The following is a 14,349-nucleotide window of genomic DNA, read 5'->3' on the forward strand; positions in this document are numbered from 1 at the left end:
GCCACAGCCATAGCGAGTCCCATATCCACAGCGGTAATAGGGACTAAATCCATGGCCATAGCCACAAGAGTTGCCGTAGTACTTGCAACACATGTTGTCAAGGGAAGTGGATTCAGGTGGGTTGCAAGAGGATGTTTCTGAAGTGTGTGTGTCGTCTACTTCCCATGGACCTTTATATACTGCCAGTAATTGGCAGAGCATACCATTCATTCCCTGACATAGACAACAAATATGCAAGCAACCATTATATGCCAGTCACGGGTGACAGTCAGTAATAGTTCCTTTAAAATGAGCTCGTTAGTTTGAATACTCCAGTTTTATTTAAAGAGCATCATTTAATTTGTTCTGCTGAAGAATTGTCTCAGTAGAATCATGTGCCCAATAACTGATTTTTTGGTTGCGTTGTTTGTTTTTTTGGCCTTTGAGTTGTATGAGATGTTTGTATAATTTGGACATTAACACCGAGTCAGTCACATCATTTGCAAATATTTTCTCACATTTCATAGGTTGTCTTTTTATCTTCTCAACTGCTTCCTTTGCTGTGCAAAACCTTTTAAGTGTAATTATGTCCCATTTGTTCATTTTTGCTTTTATTTCCTTGGCCTTGGGATACAGATCCAAAAAAGTAATGCTACAATTTCTGTCAAAGAGTGTTCTGCCTATGTTTTCTTCTAAGAGTTTTATATTTTCAGGTCTTACATTTAGGTCTTTAGCCCATTTTGAGTTTGTTTTTGTATATGGTGTGAGGGAATGTTCTACTCTCACTGTTATACATATGGCTGTCCAGTTTTCCCAGCACCACTTGTTGAAGAGACGGTCTTTTCTCTTTGTATATTCCTGCCTCTTTTGTCATAGATTAATTGATCATAAGTGTGCGGGATTATTTCTGGGCTCTGTCTTCTGTTCCACGGACCTATGTGTCTGTTTTGGAGCAAATACCACCCTGTAGTATAGTCTGAAGTCTGGTAGGGTTGAACCTCTAGCTTTGTCCTTTATTATGAAGAGCCCTTTGAAAACTGGGGGTCTTTTGTTGTCCTAGTTTTAGAAATAGTTGTTCTATGAATTTTAGGGTGGTTTAAGGATTATTCGTCTTAGTTCTGTGAATTTTAAAAATATTTGTTCTAGTTCTGTGAAAAATGTCACAGGTATTTTGATAGGGATTGCATTAAATCCGTAGATTTCATTGGGATTGATGGTCATTTTTATAACATTAATTCCTCAAATCTAGGGACAAAGGATATATTTCCTTTTCTTTATATCAATTTCAATTTCCTTCATCAAATTTTATAGTTTTCAGAGCATAGGTGTTTCACCTCCTTGTTGAAGTTTCTTCCTAGGTAATTTTTGATGCAGTTTTAAATGGGATTTGTTTTACTTTCTCTTCCTAACATTTCCTCATTAGTGTATAGAAACACAACAGATTTCTGTATGTTAATCTTGTATTTGTTTATTGGTTCTAATGGTTTTTGGGTGGAGACTGTAGAGTTCTCTATATAAAGTACCACATCATCTGCAAATAGTTATGGTGTTACCTCTTCCTTTCCAATCTGGATATTTTATTTCTTCTTGTTGTTTGCTGTGGCTAGGACTTCCAATTCTATGTCAAATAGAAGTGGCAAGAGTGATGTGATCATCCTTGTCTTATTCCTGAATGTAGCAGGAAGGCTTTCATCTTTTCACCATTGAGTATTATATTGGTTGTGTGTTTGTCATAAATAGCCTCTACTACATTGAGATATTTTCTCTCTACACCCACTTTGATGAGCGTTATTATCATAAATTGGTGTTGAATTTTTTCAAATGCTTTTTCTGCATCTATTGATGTGATCATGTGATTTTTGTCTTTTTTTTTTTTTTAATGTGGTGTGTCACATTGATTTACTTGCATATGTTAAGCCATCCTTGTGACCCTGGAATAAATACAACTTGATCATAGTATATGAACTTTTTCTGTACTATTGAATTTGGTTTGCTAAAATATTGTTGAGGATTTTGTATCCATATTCTTCAAAAATATTGGGCTATAATTTTCTTTTTTCTGTAGTGTCTTTGTCTAGTTTTGGTATTGGGGCAATGGTGGCCTTGTTGAATGAATTTGGGAGTGTTCCTTCATCTTCAATTTTTTGGAAGAGATTGAGAAGGATAGGTATCATTCTTCCTTATATGTTTGGTAGAATTCCCCTGTGAAATCCTCCAGTGCTGGACTTTTATTAGGTGGGAGTTTTTTGAATTACAGGTTCAATTTTACTTCGAGTGATCAGTCTGTTCAAATTGTCTGTTTCTTCTTGACTCAGTCTCAGCATTCTGTATGTTTCTAGAAATTTGTCTGTTCCTTCTAGGATGTCCAATTTGTTGACATGTAACTTTTTATAGTATTCTCTTGTCATTTTCTGTATGTCTGTGGTATCACTTGTTATTTCTCCTCTTTCATTTCTTATCAAAATTAAAGTAACTTTTCTATAGTAACAACAAGGAAATCCAAGTTGGAAGGGAGTAAAAACTCCAGAAGATGATTCCTTCTACTGGGCACTCACATTTTGAAACAAAAAATGAGTTGTGATGCAGTAGTTTATGGAATGCCTTCAACAGGAATTTTCACAAAGCTGTCAATTTCACTTTCTGAGAACATCAATTATTAGCCAAATTTCTTCCAGTTAATGAATATATCTTTTTCATGATATTGATCACTGGTATAATCTGATCGCTCTGCTATGTTTAATCCATAACAATAGGTGTAAAGGAAATACCAATATATCTCCATTCCAATTTTTATTATTCTTCAATTTCTTTCTTTTTCTGTCATCATTTAAATTCAAAACTATCAATGTTATTTCACAAATTCTCTGGATTAGACACTTTATTTTTCAATACCACTGCCAACACACACTTTCTGATGACTATACTCCTGGATTATTGCAAAGTCTTCTATCTTTATTGAATTACTTCTAATACCTTTCAATTCAAACATCTCGATATTGATCCAAAACAAAAAATATATATATCTATTCTATACATCACTGAATAATCATCTCTCACAACAGTGCCTGGCACATGGTTTGCACTCAATCAATATTTCTCCAATAAGAAAATGTATGAAGTCAAACATTTGTGTGGCACATGTAACTTGTAGTATATTTGTAAATATTATCACCATTTTCTCATTTCCATAAAGCTGAGTGTCTCAAATGTTCTTTAACTAAGGAGTCACAACATTTCAGATTTTGAAGGTATGTTAAGAGCTAGTGTGTGAAGATTCTTTTCTGGATATACAAATTATCTCATACATAGTTAATAAATCATATTTTTCCAAAACTTAGTTAACTTCTCGCACCCCTTACACTTACTACTGTACTTTCCAGTCTTTCTTTGCAATTGACATCAGCTCATTTGTCACAAGTTCAAAATTCCTCCCTGAACTATCCCTCTAACACTTCAGTCCTTACTCTCTTTCCCATTAAGCTGTTTATTCCCCCCATCCCAACTGTCAGTTTGAAATTTTCTTAATTATTTTTTACTTTTTTATCTTCACATACTAGAATGTAAACATTGTGAGAGCAGAAAATTTGTCTATAATTTTCCTACTGTGTCTTCACTGTATAGAATGAGACTCTTTCAAAACTACTCAAAACTATTTGTCAATTAAGTGACTTGAATAAATTTCCTCAATCTCAATAAATATGTGCAAATAAATATATTTGCAATTCCATCATAAGCAGATGATACAGTAGAATAATTTTATTCTAACTTATCCTTTCCTAGCTCTCTTTTCTTCATGTACTTTAATACTTAGCTCTGCTTATAATTTCTCATTAATTCTGGCAAGTATCTCTTCAATTCCATTATTCCTTTAAGCACTCAGGCCACCTTTTCTCTACCTTAGACTTTGCATTAACATCCTGCTTAAAGTGTCATTCCTCCTCCTCTTTTCCCCTCCAGCTCCGTCCCATACACAGAGCAGTTTGCAAAGCACACTGAAATACTGTGAGATTTGTGCTTGAGTATGTGAGTGCCTGAGCATGTGGGATACGAGAAATAAGTGGAGAGGTATTATTTCTGATGCAAATATAAGAAGAAATGCTTATATTATATCAAGGAAAAACTCAAGATTCAGGCAAGATATTAGCCCAATTTTCAACAGAGGCCATAACACTTCAAAAAAGACTAATTCACAAACGAATACACAGAGATTTGTTAGAAACAATGAACAATTTTTATTGATAGCAAGGGATTTCCCCAACAATAGGATGTTAGGATCATCAAAACAGAGAATCAGAGATTAAGGTAGTAAACGCTAACAATTGGAAAATAGGCAAATAATACCACCATGGACTTCAGGCCACAAAGATGACAATCTAAAAATTGGTAGCTGGAGGTCAATACCTCTGTCAGACATGTAATTTCTTGGATATAGAAATTGTGTCCTAAAGATCTTTGAATCAGCATTATCTTTAGATGTCTTTACAGAAGCGAATGGACCTTGGATGGTGATGTTCTAGTAGCAAGAAGAATGACATCTCCTATAGCAAACTGGCCGGTAGCTGCAGTAGCCAGTACCAGAGCCATAGTAGGAGCCATATCCACAGCCATATCTTGTTCCATAGCCACAGCCATAATGGGAACCATATCTACAGCCACATCCATAGCCATAATAGGGACTAAACCCACAGTCCACAGTCATAGCTGTTTCCACACCCGTAGTCACAGGAATTGCCGTAGTAGTTGCAAAACATGTTGTCAAGGGAAGTGGATTCAGGTGGGTTGCAAGAGAATGTTTCTGAAGTGTGTGTGTCGTCTACTTCCCATGGACCTTTATATACTGTCAGTAATTGGCAGAGCATAACATTCATTCCTTGACACAGGCAACAAATATGTAAGCAACCATTATGTGCCAGTCACTGTTGACAATTAATAATGATTTGCTTAAAATAGCTCATTGTTTTGGAGACTCCAGTTCTTTTTTTTTTTTTAATCTATATTTTTTATACAGCAGGTTCTTATTAGTTATCTATTTTATACATATTAGTGTATATATATCTATCCCAATCTCCCAATTCATCCCACCACTATCACACACACACACCCCCACCCTGCTTTCCCCCTTTGGTGTCCATATGTTTGTTCTCTACATCTGTGTCTCTACTTCTGCCTTGCAAACTGGTTCATCTATATCATTTTCCTAGATTCCACATATATACATTAATATACAATAATTGTTTTTCTCTTTCTGACTTACTTCACTCTGTATGACAGTCTCTAGGTCCATCCAAGTCCTTACAAATGACCCAATTTCGTTCCTTTTTATGGCTGAGTAATATTCCATTGTATATATGTACCACATCTTCTTTATCCATTCATCTGTCGATGGGCATTTAGGTTGTTTCCATGTCCTGGCTATTGTTAATACTGTTGCAATGAACATTGGGTTGCATGTGTCTTTTTGAATTATGGTTTTCTCTGGGTATATGCCCAGTAGTGGGACTGCTGAGTCATATGGTAATTCTACCTTTAGTTTTTTTAAGGAACATCCATACTGTTCTCCATAGTGGCTGTATCAATTTACATTCCCACCAACAGTGCAAGAGGGTTCCCTTTTCTCCACACCTTCTCCATCATTTGTTGTTTGTAGATTTTCTGATGGTGTCCATACTAACTGGTGTGAGGTGATACCTCATTGTAGTTTTGATTTGCATTTCTCTAATAATTAGTGATGTTAAGCAGCTTTTCATGTGCCTCTTGGTCATCTGTATGTCTTCTTTGGAGAAATGTCTGTTTAGGTCTTCTGCCCATTTTTTGATTGCGTTGTTTGTTTTTTTAATATTGAGCTGCATGAGCTGTTTATATATTTTGGAGATTAATCCTTTGTCCGTTGATTCGGTTGCAAATATTTTCTCCCATTCTGAAGGTTGTCTTCTTGTCTTGTTTATAGTTTCATTTGCTGTGCAAAAGCTTTTAAGTTTCATTAGGCCCCATTTGTTTATTTTTGCTTTTATTTCCATTTCTCTAGGAGGTGGATCAAAAAGAATCTTGCTGTGATTTATGTCATAGAGTGTTCTGCTTATGTTTTCCTCTAAGAATTTTATAGTGTCTGGCTTACTTTTGGGTCTTTAATCCATTTTGAGTTTATTTTTGTGTATGTTGTTAGGGAGTGTTCTAAATTCATTCTTTTACATGTAGCTGTCCAGTTTTGCAGGCACCACTTATTGAAGAGGCTGTCTTTTCTCCATGGTATATTCTTGCCTTTTTTATCAAAGATAAGGTGACCATATGTGTATGGGTTTATCTCTGGGCTTTCTATCCTGTTCCATTGATCTATAGTTCTGTTTTTGTGCCAGTACAATACTGTCTTGATTACTGTAGCTTTGTAGTATAGTCTGAAGTCATGGAGCCTGATTCCTCCAGCTCTGTTTTTCTTTCATGAGATTGCTTTGCTATTTGGGGTCTTTTGTGTTTCCACAAAATTTTGTGCAATTTTTGGTTCTAGTTCTGTGAAAAATACCATTGGTAGTTAAATAGGGATTGCACTGAATCTGTAGATGGTTTTGGGTAGTATAGTCATTTTCACAATGTTGATTCTTCCAGTCCAAGAGTATGGTATATCTCTCAGTCTGTTTGTATCCTCTTTAATTTCTTTCATCAGTGTCTTATAGTTTTCTGCATACAGATCTTTTGTCTCCTTAGGTAGGTTTATTCCTAGGTATTCTATTCTTTTTGTTGCAGTGGTAAATGGAAGTGTTTCCTTAAATTCTCTTTCAGATGTTTTGTCATTAGTGTATAGTAATGCAAGAGATTTCTGTACATTAATTTTGTTTACTGCTACATTACCAAATTCATTGATTAGCTCTACTAGTTTTCTGGTAGCATCTTTAGGATTCTCTATGAATAGTATCAAGTCATCTGCAAACAGTGACAGTTTTACTTCTTCTTTTCCATTTTGGATTCCTTTTATTTCTTTTTTCTCTCTGATTGCTGTAGCTAAAACTTCCAAAACTATGTTGAATAATAATGGTGAGCGTGGACAACCTTGTCTTGTTCCTGATCTTAGTGGAAATGGTTTCAGTTGTTCACCATTGAGAACAATGTTGGCTGTGGGTTTGTCATATATGGCCTTTATTATGTTGAGGTAAGTGCCCCCTATGCCTACTTTCTTGAGAATTTTTATCATAAATGAGAGTTGAATTTTGTCAAAAGCTTTCTCTGCATCTATTGAGATCATTACATGGTTTTTCTCCTACAATTTGTTAATATGGTGTATCACATTGATTGATTTGCATATATTGAAGAATCCTTGCATTCCTGGGATAAACCCCACTTGACCATGGTGTATGATCCTTTTAATGTGCTGTTGTATGCTGTTTGCTAGTATTTTGTAGAGGATTTTTGCATCTATGTTCATCAGAGATATTGGCCTGTAATTTTCTTTTTTCGTGACATCTTTGTCTGGTTTTTGTATCAGGGTGATGGTGCCCTCATAGAATAACTTTGAGAGTGTTCCTCCCTCTGCTATATTTTGAAAGAGTTTGAAAAGGATAGGTGTTAACTCTTCTCTAAATATTTTATAGAATTCGCCTGCGAAGCCATTTGGTCCTGGGCTTTTGTTTGTTGTAAGAGTTTTAATCACAGTTTCAATTTCAGTGCTTGTGATTGGGATGTTTATATTTTCTCTTTCTTCCTGGTTCAGTCTCAGAAGGTTGTGCTTTTTAAGAATTTGTCCATTTCTTCCAGGGTGTCCATTTTATTGGCATATGTTTGCTTGTAGTAGTCTCTCATGATCCTTTGTATTTCTGCAGTGTCAGTTTTTACTTCTCCTTTTTCATTTCTAATTCTGTTGATTTCAGTCTTCCCCCTTTTTTTCTTTATGAGTCTTGCCAATGGTTTATCAATTTTGCTTATCTTCTCAAAGAACCAGCTTTTAGTTTTATTGATCTTTCCTACTGTTTCCTTCATTTCTTTTTCATTTATTTCTGATCTGATCTTTATGATTTCCTTCTTTCTGCTAACTTTGCAGGTTTTTTATTCTTCTTTCTCTAATTGCTCTAGGTGTAAGGTTATGTTGTTTATTTGAGATGTTTCTTGTTTCTTGAGGTAGGATTGTATTGCTATAAACTTCCCTCTTAGAAATGCTTTTGCTGCATCCCATAGGTTTTGGGTCATCGTGTTTTCATTGTCATTTGTTTCTAGGTATTTTTTGATTTCCTCTTTGATTTCTTCGTTATTTAGTAGTGTATTGTTTAGCCTCCATGTGATTGTATTTTTTACAGTTTTTTTCATGTAATTGATATCTAGTCTCATAGTGTCATGGTTGGAAAAGATACTTGAAACGATTTCAATTTTCTTAAACTTACCAAGCCTTGATTTGCGACCCAAGATATGATTCTACCCTGGAGAATGTTCCATGAGCATTTGAGAAGAAAGTGTATTCTGTTGTTTTTGGAGAGAATGTCTTCTAAATATAAATTAAGTCCATCTTGTTTAATGTGTCATTTAAAGCTTGCGTTTCCTTATTTATTTTCATTTTGGCTGATCTGTTCATTGGTTAAAGTGGGGTGTTAAAGTCCCCTACTATGATTGTGTTACTGCCATTTTCCCCATTTATGGCTGTTAGCATTTGCCTTATGTATTGAGGTGCTCCTATGTTAGGTGCACAAATATTTACAATTGTTATATCTTCTTCTTGGATTGATCCCTTGATCATTATGTAGTGTCCTTCTTTGTCTCTTGTAATAGTCTTTATTTTAGAGTCTATTTTGTCTGATGTGAGAATTGCTACTCCAGCTTTCTTTTGCTTTCCATTTGCATGGAATATCTTTTTCCATCCCCTCACTTTCAGTCTGTATGTGTCCCTAGGTCTGAAGTGGGTGTCTTGTAGACAGCATATATATTGGTCTTGTTGTTGTTTCCATTCAGCCAGTCTATGTCTTTTGGTTGGAGCATTTAATCCATTTACAATTAAGGTAATTATTGATATGTATGTTCCTATACCATTTTCTTAATTGTTTTGGGTGTGTTATTGTAGGTCTTTTCCTTCTCTTGTGTTTCCTGCCTGAAGAGGTTCCCTTAGCATTTGTTGTAAAGCTGGTTTTGTTGTGCTGTATTCTCTTAGCTTTGCTTGTCTGTAAAGGTTTTAATTTCTCCTTTGAATATGAATGAGATCTTTGCTGTGTGGAGTCATCTTGATTGTAGGTTTTTCCCTTTCATCACTTTAAATATGTCCTGCCACTCCCTTCTGGCTTGCAGAGTTTCTGCTGAAAGATCAGCTGTTAACTTTATGGGGATTCCCGTGTATGTTATTTGTTGCTTTTCCTTTGCTGCTTTCATTATTTTTTCTTTGTATTAAATTTCTGGTAGTTTGATTAATATGTGTCTTGGAGTGTTTCTCCTTGTGTTTATCCTGTAATGGACTCTCTGTGCTTCCTGGATTTGATTGACTATTTCCTTTCCCACATTAGGGAAGTTTTCAACTATAATCTTTTCAAATATTTTCTCAGTCCCTTTTTTTTTCTCTTCTTCTTCTGGGACCCCTATAATTCAAATGTTGGTATGTTTAATGTTGTCCCAGAGGTCTCTGAGACTGTCCTCAATTCTTTTCATTCTTTTTCTTTATTCTTTTCTCCGGTAGTTATTTCATCTTCCAGGTCAGTTATCCATTCTTCTGCCTGGGTTATTCAGCCACTGATTCCTTCTACAGAATTTTTAATTCATTTATTGCATTGTTCATCATTGTTTGTTTGCTCTTTATTTCTTCTAGGTCTCTTTAAAGGTTTCTTGTATTTTCTCCATTCTATTTCCAAGATTTTGGATCATCTTTACTATCATTACTCTGAATTCTTTTTCAGGTAGATTGCCTATTTCCTCTTCATTTGTTTGGTTAGGTGGGTTTTTACCTTGCTCCTTCATCTGCTGCTTATCTCTCTGTCTTCTCATTTTGCTTAACTTACTTTGTTTAGGGTCTCCTTTTCGCAGGCTGAAGGTTCATAGTTCCCATTGTTTTTGATGTCTCCCCCAAGTAGGTCAGGTTAGTTCAGTGGGTTGTGTAGGCTTCCTGGTGAAGGGGACTTGGATTTGGCCCTGCCTCTGCATGTAGGTCACCCTCTAGCGTCTATTCTTTGCCCAGACAGGAAGGGGTTAAAGGCGCAGCTGGTTAGGGGGCTCTCACTCACTCAGGCCGGGGAGAGGGAGGGGTACGGAATGCGGAGCAAGCCTGCAGCGGCAGAGACCTGTATGACGTTGCAACAGCCTGAGGCGTGCCGTGTGTTCTCCCAGGGTAGTTGTCCCTGGATCACGGGACTCTGGCAGTGGGGGCTGCACAGGCCCCCAGGAGAGGAGGTGTGGAGAGTGACCTGTGCTTGCACACAGGCTTCTTGGTGGCTGTAGCAGCAGCCTTAGTATTTCATGTCAGTCTCTGGTGTCCACGCTGATAGCCACGGCTCACACCCATCTCTGGAGCTCATTTTGGTGGTGCTCTGAATCCCCTCTCCTCACGTGCCCCAAAACAATGGTCTCTTGCCTCTTAGGCATTTCCAGACTTTTTCCCTGGACTCCCTCCTACTTAGCTGTGGTGCACTAGCCCCCTTCAGGCTGTGTTCACGCAGCCAAACCCAGTCCTCTCCCTGGGGTATGAACTCCGAAGCCCAAACCTCAGGTCCCAGCCCCCACCGGCCCCGGCAGGTGAGCAGACAAGCCTCTCAGGCTGGTGAGTGCTGGTTGGCCCCATCCTCTGTGCAGGAATCTCTCCACTTTGCCCTCTGCATCCCTGTTGCTGCGCTCTCCTCCGTGGCTCTGAAATGTCCCCCCTACCCACCCCCTGTCCCCGCCAGTGAAGGGGTTTCCTAGTGTGTGGAAACTTATCCTCCTTCACAGCTCCCTCCCACTGGTGCAGGTCCCATCCTTATTCTTTGGTCTCTGTTTTTTCTTTTTTCTTTTTCCCTACCCAGGTATGTGGGGAGTTTCTTGCCTTTTGTGAAGTCTGAGGTCTTCTGCCAGCATTCAGTAGGTGTTCTGTAGGAGCTGTTCCATATGTAGGTGTATTTTTGATGTATTTGTGGGGAGGAAGGTGATCTCCACATTTCACTCCTCTGCCATCTTGAAGGTCCTCGAAGTGACCTTTTATGGTGAAAACTATGAAATCCAAGTTGGAAGGGTGTATAAAGTCCAGAAGGTGATTCATTCTACTCGACACTCACATTTCAACAACACAAAATGCATTATGATCCAATAATTTATGGAATGCTTTCAACAGGAATCTTCACGGAGCTGCTGATTTCATTTTCTGAGAGCATTTATTATTAGAAAATTATCTTTCAGTTGAGAAATCTTTCCACCTATATTTTCTGATATTGTTCACTGCTCTAATCTGATCACTCTGCTATGTTTAATCCCTGAGAATAGGCATAAAGAAAATATATTTTCATCTCAATTTTTATTAATCTTCAGTTTCTTTTCTTTTCTGTTTCCCTTGACATTAGAAACTATCAATTCTACTTCATAAATTCTCTGGTATAGACACTTTAATTTTCAATACCACTGCCAACACACCCTTTATGACCACAATATCCCTTTATTACTGAAAAGTCTTCTATCTTTATTGCATTACCTCTAATACCTTTCCATTCAAACCTCTGGATTTATCCATAACAACAGCAAAAATATCTATTCTGTGCATCACTGAATAACCTGCTCTGAGAATAGTGCCTGGCACATAATATGCACTCAATCAATATTTCTCCAATAAAAAGGGATGGATTAAGTCAAACACTGCTGTGTCAGTGTAAGGTATTTGGATAGATTATCATCATTTTTTAATTTCTTTAAAGCTAAATGTCTCAAATGTTCTTTAACTAAAGGAGTCACATTTCAGATTTTGAAGGTATATTAAGAGTTAAGATGTGAAGACTCTTTCCTGGATATATAAATTATCTCATACATGCTTAATAAATTATATTCTTCCAAAACTTAGTGAACTTCTCTCCCCCCCTTACACTTACTACTGTACTTTCTGTCTTTCTTTGCAATTGACATCAGTTCATTTGTCACAAGTTCAAAATTCCTCCCTGAATTATCCCTCTAACACTTCAATCCTTACTCTCTTTCCCATTAAGCTGTTTTATTCCCCCCATCCCAACTGTCAGTTGGAAATTTTCTTTTAGTTATTTTTTACTTTTTTTATCTTCACATACTAGAGTATAAACACTGTGAGAGCAGGAAATTGCCTTTAAATTTTCCTACTTTATCTCCACTGTCTAAGATGAGACCCTTTCAAAATTACTCAGAACTATTTGTCAGTTAAATGACAGAAATCAATCTCCTCATCCTCAATATATACAAATAAATTCACTTGCAATTCCATCAAAATCAGATGATATTATACATATTTTTATTCTAACTAACTTATTCGTTCCTTTGTTCTTTATTCTCATGTATTTAACACCTATCTCTGCTTCTAATTTCTCATTAAATCTGGAATTTTTTTTTTTTTTTTGGCAGTGTTGGGTCTTCGTTTCTGTGCGAAGGCTTTCTCTAGTTGCGGCAAGCGGGGGCCACTCTTCATCGCGGTGCGAGGGCCTCTCACTGTCTCGGCCTCTCTTGTTGCGGAGCACAGGCTCCAGACGCGCAGGCTCAGTAGTTGTGGCTCACGGGCCTAGTTGCTCCGCGGCATGTGGGATCTTCCCAGACCAGGGCTCAAACGCGTGTCCCCTGCATTGGCAGGCAGATTCTCAACCACTGCACCACCAGGGAAGCCCCTCTCATTAAATCTGGAAAGTATCTCTTTCATTCCATTACTCCTTTAAGCACTCAGGCCACCTCTCCTCTACCTGGGACTTTCTCATGACTACTGAATATGTGTCATGCCTCCTCCACTTTCCCTTCCAGCTCCATCCTAGACACAGTGAGATTTGCAAAGCATGGCTCTGAAATACTGTGAGATTTGTGCTGAGCATGTGGGATATGAGAAATAGGTGGAGAAGGTATTATTTCTGATGCAAATATAAGAAGAAATGCTTGTATTATATCAAAGAAGAACTCAAGGCCCAAAAAAAACAGTTAGCCCAATCTTCAAAAGAGGCCATAACACCTGAAAAAAGACTGATTCACAAGCAAGTACACCGGGATTTGTTAGAAACAATGAACGATTTTTATTGAGAATAAGTGATTTTCCCAGCTATAGGATATTAGGATCATTAACACAGTCATAATGGAGAATCAGAGATTAAGGGAGTAAAGGCTAACATTTGGAAAAGAGTCAGATGATACCACCATGGAGCTTCAGGCCTCAAAGATGCCAATCTAGAAATGTGTAGTTGGATGTCAAAGTCTCTGTCAGGCATGTAATTTCTTGGATATAGAAATTGTGGGTAGCATCCTTGAACCAGCATTATCTTTTGATGTATTTAGTCAGAAGCAAACAAGGCTTGGATGGTGATATTCTAGCAGCAAGAAGAATAACATCTCCTATAGCAAACTGACCAGTAGCTGCAGTAACCAGTGCCAGAGCCATATCCACAGCCATATCTGGTTCCATAGCCACAGTCATATCCACAGCCATAATAGGGGCTAAATCCACAGCCATAGCTGTTTCCACAGCCATAGCCACAGGAGTTGCTGTAGTAGTTGCAACACATGTTGTCAAGGGAAGTGGATTCAGGTGGGTTGCAAGAAGATGTTTCTGAAGTGTGTGTGTCGTCTACTTCCCATGGACCTTTATATACTGTCAGTAATTGACAGAGCATACCATTCATTCCCTGACATGGACAACAAATATGTAAGCAACCATTATGTGCCAGTCACTGTTGACAATCAATACTGATTTGCTTAAAATAGCTTGTTGTTTTGGAGACTCCAGTTTTATTTAAAGAGTATCATGTTAATATGTTCTGCTGAAGAATTGTCTCAGTAGAATCATGTGTCCCAAAACTGATAATCATTTTCAAAGTCTCGTTTCATTTAATATCTATCTTATAAAACAAGCTTGTTGGGGAATGTAGGAAATTTTTGCCCGTTTTTCTCTCTCATCTTTCCAAAAGCCCTGCTTCCGGCCATAGGAAAGGTAATACTCCTATCTCCTTTCTTGACTCCTTGCCAGGCTTCTCCAACCCTCTCAGTGTTCCATACCTCCTCCATGTCCAACTCTCCTCAAATCCCTAGAAACAGATCAACATCTGATCATTCAAAGCCAAGCCCATCCACTGGAACAGTAACTACTTATAAGTGTGGAGACAGTGTGCTGTATGTAAATGTTTCTTGTTATATTTCCTTCTTCCATGTACCAGGCAAAGTAAGGTCCTTCACAGGTGGGGCAGCCCTCCTTTCTCTCCCATTTTTTGTAGCTACATAAGTATTATCAATACCGTTGAG

General features: G+C 37.5%; 1 protein-coding gene across 1 annotated transcript in view; it reads right to left on the reverse strand.

The window, feature by feature from the left end:
* Positions 1–13,616, reverse strand: part of LOC132365542 (keratin-associated protein 21-1-like) — a gene marked incomplete at its 3' end in the record, with an annotated part of 16,392 nt that extends 2,776 nt beyond the window's left edge. The window contains exons 1-2 of the mRNA XM_059922260.1: positions 13,486–13,616; positions 4,555–4,646 (exon numbers count right to left, since the gene is read on the reverse strand). Coding sequence (XP_059778243.1) covers positions 4,555–4,646; positions 13,486–13,616 — 223 coding nt within the window. The remainder of the gene's footprint in view (positions 1–4,554; positions 4,647–13,485) is intronic.
* Positions 13,617–14,349: the final 733 nt, after the last annotated feature.

The sequence above is a fragment of the Balaenoptera ricei genome, chromosome 4, assembly GCF_028023285.1.
Source record: "Balaenoptera ricei isolate mBalRic1 chromosome 4, mBalRic1.hap2, whole genome shotgun sequence".
Taxonomy (NCBI): domain Eukaryota; kingdom Metazoa; phylum Chordata; class Mammalia; order Artiodactyla; family Balaenopteridae; genus Balaenoptera; species Balaenoptera ricei.